A 10,027-nucleotide genomic window follows, 5' to 3' on the forward strand; every position below is an offset into this window, starting at 1 on the left:
GATCAACTAATGACCCCACGAGAGGAAGACCAACTGTACCCATGATAAATACATTGGATGCGATATAAAATTCTCCATTGTTAGGTGGAATAAAATTGTCATGAGAACCTAAACTGATGGGCGGAAACATAAATTTAAATATGAGACGCTAAAAGTTTCATTTTGGTGTGGTGTGACGACCTCTTCTCACTCTTTGACCAATCAAAATTGGGAATCCTTACACTTGCAACATTGGGGGGTGGTACACTGACCTGGAAAATAGTATAACTAGGGTAGGTTTAGTTAGTTAATTTGTCCGACTTTTCCGAATAGCTGACCTGTCACTGACCCAACGCACTCAATAGGTGACTAAGAGCAGAGGGCTGAGGAACACTCTCTCAGAAAATTCACTGACCCAATAGGGGTTCTGGGAAGCTGAGGTGCTGGCGAAGCACTTTGTTGGTGAAATCGATAACCCAAATGGGGTTCTGACTGTTAGCTGCAGAGAGGGAGTAGCGCAGGCATTGCAACTGAACTGCAGGTGCTGGTCTTAACCTCTGGTGGTCCAGTCCTGATCCAAATCTGGTTTTTCCTGTCCTGATCCTCACCTGCTGGCCTACTGGCAACTGCAACTTTTGGGTTTTCGGTCTTTCAAACTGACCCGTGGTCAGGGTTGGTCTACACACCATTTAGGTAAATATAAATCTATGTGGGTTTGTCATTGTATATCTTGTCCCTTCTCTTTACCCTCCCTATTTTGAAAGCTTTGATTATATATATATATATATATATATATGTTCCCTTTTCTTACCCACCCTATGGTCAGAATTTTTTTTGCAAAACGATATTAGCATGTTTCCTTTTTACCCTCCCTTTGAATAAATGCTTGAAATCGTTTCGTGAATAGCATGTTCCTTTTCTCACCTTTCCTTTGAAAATTGCTAAATTGTGTTGATTAATTAGCATGTTCCCTTTTCTTACCCTCCCTTTAAATAACTGCTCAAACGTTTGAATATATAGCATGTTCCTTTTTCTTACCTTCCCTTATTTGCTAAATGATCGAAATCAGTTTTAAACATCTTTTGCATAGTTACATTTTGGTTCTGATTTTCATTATTGAGAGTCTTGTGGTGTTTAATCTGTGGATCATGACCATTTACGAAATTTAGATAAAGAGTTTTAAACCTTACTGAGTCTGTGGTTATTATATGAGTGAAAATGTTATTTTCCCGACTTGAAAAAATCTAATTCAATTATTTATGGTGAGTTTATCTGATCCCAAAACGGTTTAACAAGATCTTTGCTGTGGACACAGCAAAGTGCTCCAGATGCACAGGAACAGACATAGGTTTTTACTACATGAGGAGGGAATGTTCTGATATTCGACGTCACAGTTTGAGACAAAATTGGGCAGGGCAGATTTCTTGATGTCAGAACGATATATATGAGGCGTCCTTCCACAACCAAAAAAGAAGAAACTGGACAATAAGTTCCTTCACCTAACTCTGATACGAGCGAACAGAGACACATCTATCTCTTGGAAGTCACCAGAAGGGCCCTACAAAACATGGGCCTGAGGGGAAAGAATGTCACTACATAGAGAAGAAAAGATGGGCCCATGCAGGCAGCCGATAGTCTCACTGTGACATATGATAATGGAGGGTTTCGAAGACAGGAAAGAGTCCTTCGGAAGATCAATTACAACAAATGCTGGGTAGCTGATTATGCTTAGGTAAACCAGATGAAAAAGTAACACATGACAACTAAACACCATGGCTAACATAAATGAAGAAGCAAACAGTGACCTAGTTGCATGCCCAGCTATCAGAGGGTATACATGATTATAGAGTGGAGAAAACCACCTCCCATCATTTCTTTAATTCACCAGGATTCTGCGGGAAACATCACTTACAGCGCAACTTTTACCACGCGATGCTTTTACATCGCAACTTTTACAACGCAAACCATTACAACGCATTGCGCTGGGGGGCGCTCTAGGATAGGGAATATATTTAATTTTCTATCCAACACCTTCCCTACTATCCACGGGGACTGGAGTTGGAATAGTAAATTAAATAATTCACTATCCAGCGCCCCAAAGCACTATGCGTTGTAATGGTATGCGTTGTAAAACTCACGTTGTAAAAGCATGCGATGTAAAAGCATGCGTTGTAATGTCGTACATCCGGATTCTGCACATACACACAAACACTAGACCTCATACAACTTTTGCCCAAAAAAAGTGCAACACTATAAGACAGCAGACACCTAGTCAAAGTTATAGCTTCTGTGTTTATTCATTTATGTATTGGCAGTGAAGACATCATGGTGCAATACTAAGATAAGGAGGTGATCTCAAACTGTAGAATGATCACAGCTGTAAAAGGTTGTTTGATAACATAATAATATTATCCTACTGATGAAACAATAATGCACGTTAGCAATTGAAAATAATTACAAGAGATTAAAAAAAACAAAGTGCAAAATAGCTGTACTTGATTTTCAGTTCACAGTGCCATGGTAAAGGACAACAGGTCCCAGAAAAACAGTCGTAAAGGACCTCAATGGCTGTGAGCCTGAAACGCCTGAATAGATTCTGAAAACCCCATAAGTAGACAAAGAATAAAAGTGAAAATGTTAGGCTCCTTAGCCTTTGCCTATCCTGTGTGTTAGGTGAGTTTCTATGAATCATCCAGACAGAAACACCTTCCAAACAAGAAACGACCCGTTTGCGTTGCCTAAACCTATTCTTAATTTCTCTAGTGTGTAGCAGATCTTAATGCACAGGATTATCTGACGCGACAAGGTACTCTTATGCACTACGTTCGCTTTCTTCGCACCGGAAGACCCCACAAAGAGCTGATTGTCTACTACCTTGATATGATTAATGCAAAAACTTAAAGCCCTTTTTGTGTTTATCTAATGGAGCCTCTCTTCCTCTTTTGAGGAATGAGGGAGAGAAAAAATTGCTGGCAGGGTGATGGACTGCTCAACATGGAAGGGAGTCATAGCTCCTGGTAAGAAGGCCACCAGAGTCCTCAGCACCAATTTGTCTGGGAAAATGATGTTGTAGGGCAGTTGTATTGAAAGTGTCTGAAGTTCACTGAGGTGATGAGCTGACGTAACCGCAGTGAGGAAGATGGTTGTTAAGGTCACAAAACACAGCGAGCAGCTCTACATCTCCGCAAAGGGGGTACACATGAGAAATGCGAAGACCTAGTTAAAGTCCCACTCTTGCATCACAAAAGGTTTTGGAGAAAACAGGTCTGTCAAACCTTTTATAAACCTCATCAAAACAGGTGATTTTAGCAAGGAAGATTGGTCCGGTAAACGCAGAAAGGCCAAGGGGGGATGACTAAAAGCTTTACTGAGCTAAATACCAAACAAAAAAAGGACATCAGACAGCTTTGTTGGTAAGGGGTCAATCTTACAAACATCAGACCAGGCCAAGAATGTGTCCCAGCATAAATGGATTTCGTGGAAAGGTGCCTGGAGGCAAGGATGACATCCACAACTTCATGCAGCAAATCAAATGCAGTCATTTGATACCACTCAATCTCTATGCATGTGGGAGTAGACTGTGTAGATTTGGGGTGCAGCCTCGTTGCCCAGATAGGAGGCCCTCACTAAATGGCATCCCGATCGAAAGAGCATCTGTCCTTTAGGTACTACAATCTCCTTGCTTAATATAGAGCCACTAGGATGACTTGAACCTGGTTGGTCTTGATCTTTTTCAGAACTCTGAGTAGGAGAGACAGAGGAGGGAAGGGGTAGATGTTCCGTGTACAATTCCAGCCAGAGTCAGTTTCCTAATGAGTGTTCTTTCTGAAACTCCAATGAGTACAACTATAAACACTGCATGCTCTTCAAGTTGGCAAAAAGATCTAACCGGGGTTCTCCATTGAATGGAAAATGCCTTGCACCCCCTCAATGTGTAGACGCCACTTATGATCTGCCAGATGCCTTCAGCTGAGTTTGTTCACTCTAGCAATCAGTGACCCTACTGATGGTTTGCGATCAGCAACAAACCTGAGGGGTCCAACCACATCCAGAGACACAGGGCCTCCTGACACAGGACCCAAGACCCCACTCTGACCTGTTTGTTGTAGCGATGTTGCCCTTGAGAACCTGCAGCAGCATCCCCTTGATATGGTAAGAAGGCCTTTAGGATCAGCTGAATAGTCCTCAACTTCAAAAGATTGGTATGGAGCTAGCCCTTTACCAGAAATCAGAGTCCCCTGATCGCCACCTCCCCAGCCCATCACATCCTTCATCACTATCAGTTTTGGGAGGTGAAGGGAGAGGGCTCATCCACTGAACCAATAGAGTTTGAACAGCCACCAATGCAAATCTTGAGCAGTCTCCTTTGAGACCTGGATGGTGTTGGCTAGGTTACCTTGATGCTACGCTCATTGGAACTTCAAGTTCCAGGAGCATGCCATCTGACACAGCTGAGGAGGAGAATGCATGTGCCTAATAGGATAGGACGCCTCAGACCTGTCTGCTCTCTCCATGAGCCAGGACTGAGACTGAAACATCAGGATCACAGACCAAATATCCTGGAATCGTGGCAGGGGGCAAGCCTTGAACTCCAAAATGTGCAGGATAACCCAAATAAATTTAAACTTCTGCAAAGAAATCAGGTGGGACTTCTGCTTTTTGATAGTGAACCTCAGCAATGTCAAAAGGTTTGCAGTCATTCGGAGATGGTCCACGACTGGTTGCGGTGAGTCCGCCTTCAACAGCCAGTCGACGAGCACGAGAAAACTTTTATGCCCGACCTCCGAAGATGGACAGCGACCACCACAATCACTTTCATGAACACCGAAGGACACTGCTGGGGATGAAAGGGAACACAACAAACTGAAAATGCTCCAGGCCTACCCTGAACCGCAAGTAACCTCAGTGGGACTGCAGGACTGGTATATGAAAATGTTTGTCCTGCAGATCTATAGACACCATCCACTCATCCAAGTCCACAGCAGACAGGATCCGGGCAAGTGTGAGCATTTTGAATTTGTTTTTTCTCTGGAAGGCATTCATAGGCTGAAGGTCCTGAACAGGCCTGTGACCCCCAGTCCTTCTTCGGAATGCTTAAATAGCAAAAGCGCCAACCCTCTCCTCTTCTAGTGACTGGCACTTTCTCAATGGATCCCTTTTGGTGCAACAGGCACATCTCCTTTAACAGAATGGACACATGCTCAATTGAAATTTTCTGTGGTGTTAGAGGATTAGAGGACGTTCCAGAAAGTAAAGGTAGAGCATAGCCAAATTGCACCCATCAGTCAGACGTGATAGATCGCCAACCTGGAAAGAATGTTAAATCCTGTCCCCCACCGGTTGGGGATACGCAACTGCGAGCAAACTAAAGTGGTTTAGTGGCTACTGTAGCAGAAGAGGAATTGGAGTACTGATGCAACTGCTGGCCAGCATCCTGTCTGCCAGACCTATATCCACAGCTTCATATGGACAAGGGTGTCTACTGCATCACTGGTTACAAATGCTGGCTGTCTCTAAACCATCCCTCTGAAATAGCCATTAAACTTTTGGAATTGATGCAAAAACTATATGACTGGGTTCAACAGCTCCAAGGACCATGCTGTAGATTTGCTGACGTTAAGGCTTTCCATAGCAGAGTCCGCCATCTCACCGAAAAATTGAGACTCGTCAAAACGTATATTCATTAGGGACGCCAGAGAATCATGTGGACTGCATTCACGTCTGTTAAAACTTTGACACCAACTGCCCTTTCCAGGCAACCCGTAGTGCCCAGACATGTGAGGATAATACATTTGTCTTTTCAATCGTATCTTTGAACCAAAAAGTTATTCCTTGACTGTCGGCAAGATCTCGTTGGCACTATCCTAATGAGCTTGTGCGTATTGCCCAGCAGACAAACAGCATTTTCGAACCACATGGTAGACTTGCAAAGGAAAACATTCACTTTCCAAAAACATCAATCCTCTTGGATTCTCTGTCTTGAGTAGGAAATGAGTTTGGATTCACCTTACCAGTCAAAGCCGAAACAAAAAGACAATCTGGAGTGAGGTACTTTGTGAGAAGATCTGAGTCACTAGCCTCCCAGTCTAAGACGTCTGGTCATCTGTCTATTCATCGGTGGGCAAAGCTTTGACCAAGTAGCCATCAAAGTATCAATGAAGGCATCATTTAAGGGAAGTAAGGTCTCAGAAGTCGCTGGCCCCGAATGCAAAAATTTCTGCTACAACATTTTTTGGGTCTCAATGCTAATTGCAATTCTAGTGCCTCATCTGCCCTCCAAGTCACCACTGCAAATTCAAACACTCACGCAAAGTCTATATTTGTCAGCAGTTAATTAACTGAACATACAGGTATCAAAGCACTAAGAAGCTTGACACTGGCTCATATCCTTTCTAAGTGGTCATATTTTAATTCACTGGTGAAACCAGAATCCCTCCATCTCACAGTGACCCTGAAAAGGTAAGGAAGAAATGGCTCTAAAATCAATTTTTGCAAAAGGCTTTTGATTAGGAATTAATAAAGACAATTTAGTAGACAGCGTGGTTATGAAACAATGATGCAAGCACATATGGAAAAAGACACAGGTAAATATCAAAGCATCTCTTGCTAGATCATCGTCCCACATTTTGCAACTTCATAACGGATCCACTATTGACTAATTCTCCCAGGACACAGGAAGCATTTGGATTATAAATAAATTGCATTATACACCAAAGACCATGGGGTACACTCCACTATGGCATCTGCTCAAGAGTAAAGATAGAAACTTACAGCACACCTTTTCTAACATTCCAACCACAACTTCCTCAGTAAGGGTGCGCCTAAAAGTCTCTGAGTTCCATTATGCTGCTATACAATCACCATAAGGCTGAGTGATGCAATACATTGGTCACCACATCCATGAACAAATGCAGGATTACGCTATGGTTCCACATCAACTGGTATGCCAATTTTGGGCCTTTGGAATGCAATCTGGCACGCTAACCCAACTGGTCAGATTGAAGCAAACCATGACTACAATTCACACAACTCATTTATCATGTGAAAAGAAAAGCACAAGACAGAAAAACAATGTCTCTTGCGACTTGGACCGGTATGGTAAAGTTAATGATGATAGCATATGTTTGCTTTAATGCACGTTTATTCACATACTTCTAGGATATAGATCACTCTTAAAGATGGTAGAGTAGATACCCACATGTGCAACCACATATATTGTCCCACATTTCTACAGGACCTCATGCTAATGCGCAGGTACTAACTTGCTGCACTGTTATTGCAGCACATCTCAGATGCTCATGCACCACACCCAACACCTTCCATACATGCCAACCGACAACCCACACTCGTAGAACCATGCACTCCAAACAGGGCCCCAGGACACAAAGTGAACGGAAGAACAGTCCTTGGTCTACAAGGATTTGAAGCGCTATATACCATCTACAACACTTTAGTAAAGCGTGGCTGGCTATAGCTTCCAGTGTCAACTATAATACTGCAAATCAGCTACCAAAAAGGGAACCCTTGCTTTCCTCGAACTGGTCACTGTCCCCCAAAGTGTAACTGAGATGATTTAAACTTTCTATACTGTGCTTAGAAAGTGTGTTAAGATTTTGCTCTAGGGATAATGTTCAAATATCGCTGCTCAAAAGTCACAGCGGCATTAGGACGCTAACGTGAAAAGGCATTCAAACTCCTGTGTAAACAAATACTCCCAAAGACAAGTTACAAGCACTGGTCTTTCAATGTATCAGGAAATCAGCCTCATCTGTGTCAAAGCATGCTTAACCTTTTATAAAGTGACTGGTTAAATAGGTGGGGTGGCAAAAGGCGACATTCACGTCATTTAACAGCTAGTTATTAACTCTTAATGCGTCCCAAAGCCCTCCAGGGTGGTTGGGCAGAAGATACTTCGTTTGTTACGTATACTTGGTAAGGCGTGTAAAACGATATTTCTAACACACCATCGGATGCAGTTTGAGTACTAAACCTATACCTCGCATTCTTGTGTTATAAAAGTTTGGTGGTGTTTCTTACGCGAACGTCGTGAAAACAAAATCTTCAGAAGAAGCGATGCTCTCTGTAGATATCCAGCTTCTCACACTCTTGTGTCAACAATACAGAGAACCCGGACAGTGAATGATGAAGAACGAACTTCTGGTTGATTGTAAACAAGAGAGAGTGAGCTCGGAGTATGATGCAGCTCTCAGCGATGGCAGTGCATTCCATACTGCACATACCAACACATGAAAGCGATATATTTATGGTGAGCCGCGTGGGTGGGGAAGGGGCACTGGGACATTCCTCAGCCCCTGTGGGTGAAGGACCGTGCAACGCCCAGAAAACGACAGCCCGGTGGAGCCCCAAGGGGAACACACGGTGTCTCGTACTGCAAGAGATGAGCGTGGATGGGGATGTGGTCACTAGTTACTAGTTAGCACATGGGATATAGAGGAAAAAGTGACCAAGAAACACAACTGGAGCTTTATCTACAGAGAAATATACAAATAGCAAACGGGATTAGCAGTATACTTCTTGCTTCTGACACAAAAGCAGAGCTGCCGAGGCATATATATGCAACATTTTAGATCACTCAGCCAGGAGGGGAATTTCCTCACAGAAAATAGAAGAATTGTATTTGCCCCTGGCTTACGTTAGATGGGGCACATTTGACAGAGGGGGGAGGGTATTAACAATTGCCAACATAACACTGATTCGGGCGTTCCCATCAGTTCCCCAACTGCCATCCTAAATAAGTGAGGGGGGCTTGTGTAAGTGGCCGATCTGTGCCTATTGAGAGAGAGTCACCCGTGCACAGGGGCAGGGCAGCAAAGTGACAGCAGAGCGCACGCCAGGCAGCCACAGGCGGGGAGACAGCCTCTTGTGCAGAGGGGTGGCACCACCAGCCTGTGCCCGCGGGGAGAACCACAGACGCACACCCAGCAACAAAGCAGCCGTGCAGGCCGAGCACTCCCGAAGCCCAGCTAGGCCCCTTCTACCGCTGTGGTACGCAGGGATCCAGCACAAAGACAGCCTGGCACACTCGGCGCCGCCTGGCGCCCGGGGCAGAGAGGAGTGGGCGACAGCAGCTCCTGCTTTACCTGCTGATCTTCTGTGCGAAGGCGCGGCGCTCCGCCATGGCTGCGGCCGGGATCGCGCGCCGGTGCCCCGGGGAGCGGGGAGGGAAGGCAGCCGCTCTGCTGCTCCAAGGCTGGTGCTGCCGCTGGAGCACAGGGAAGCGAGCGGGCCCGGCTACCGTAATGACGCGCACCAAGGCGCGCCCCAAACAGAAACACTGGGAGGAGTGCGCGCTGAAAATACCGTACTTCAACCTTGGGCCTCGGTGCTTAAAGAGTAATTAAGTTGCCTGTATCTGGGGCTCTGCCTAGTCGCACGACGTAATTTTGTAGTCTGACACCCACTCGTGCAGTGTATTCAGATTTCAAAGCAGGCAGGATGCTACAACTGTGTTACAACTAGTATGTAGCTGGTGTATTTTGGAGCATGCTATCACGAATATATTACTAAAACATGGTGTGGTAGTGCACTGTCATTTACAGACAGCATATTTTCAATTTAAATCACCACTCCATTTGCACATGAAGTTTTAATGATAAAACTATATAGCGCAAAAACGATAATGTGTGGAAATGGGTTACAGCGAATATTTGTCATTTGCACATCTCCAAGTAAAATGTCTTGATTTCTTTTGATCCTATTAGAAGCACTTCATTTGTGCTTTCCTAACTACTTATTTATTTTTAAATATTCTTACAATTAATTTACATGTATTTAAATTTTGCTGCGTGTTAGAAAAAACGAATTCCTTCAGCCTTTCCTTTCACACAAGGAAAGTTCTCACATAGTTCACTTTAAAAAATCCTCTCCCTTTGGAGTTAGACAAAAAGAAATAAAAACAAATTTCCATGTTAAAAGAATATGCAGCTATCAGTCAGAAGACTATCCGGAGCTTTGCCTGCTCTTTGATCGCATAGTAAATGTGACAAGATAAGAACCAAATTTAAAGTAATTGTTAATGCTTATTCAC

The 10,027-nt window shown here is 43.9% G+C and overlaps 1 protein-coding gene across 11 annotated transcripts in view; it reads right to left on the reverse strand.

Annotated features, from left to right (window-relative positions):
- DOCK7 (dedicator of cytokinesis 7) overlaps positions 1-9,250 on the reverse strand; it is an 864,306-nt gene extending 855,056 nt beyond the window's left edge. For all 11 annotated transcript variants that reach the window (XM_086953476.1, XM_086953469.1, XM_086953439.1 and 8 more), the window contains exon 1: positions 9,081-9,250. In XM_086953476.1, the coding sequence (XP_086809602.1) occupies positions 9,081-9,118 (38 nt within the window). In that variant the 5' untranslated portion in view covers positions 9,119-9,250. The remainder of the gene's footprint in view (positions 1-9,080) is intronic.
- Positions 9,251-10,027: the final 777 nt, after the last annotated feature.

The sequence above is a fragment of the Lissotriton vulgaris genome, chromosome 1_1 (assembly GCF_964263255.1).
Source record: "Lissotriton vulgaris chromosome 1_1, aLisVul1.2, whole genome shotgun sequence".
Taxonomy (NCBI): Eukaryota; Metazoa; Chordata; class Amphibia; order Caudata; family Salamandridae; genus Lissotriton; species Lissotriton vulgaris.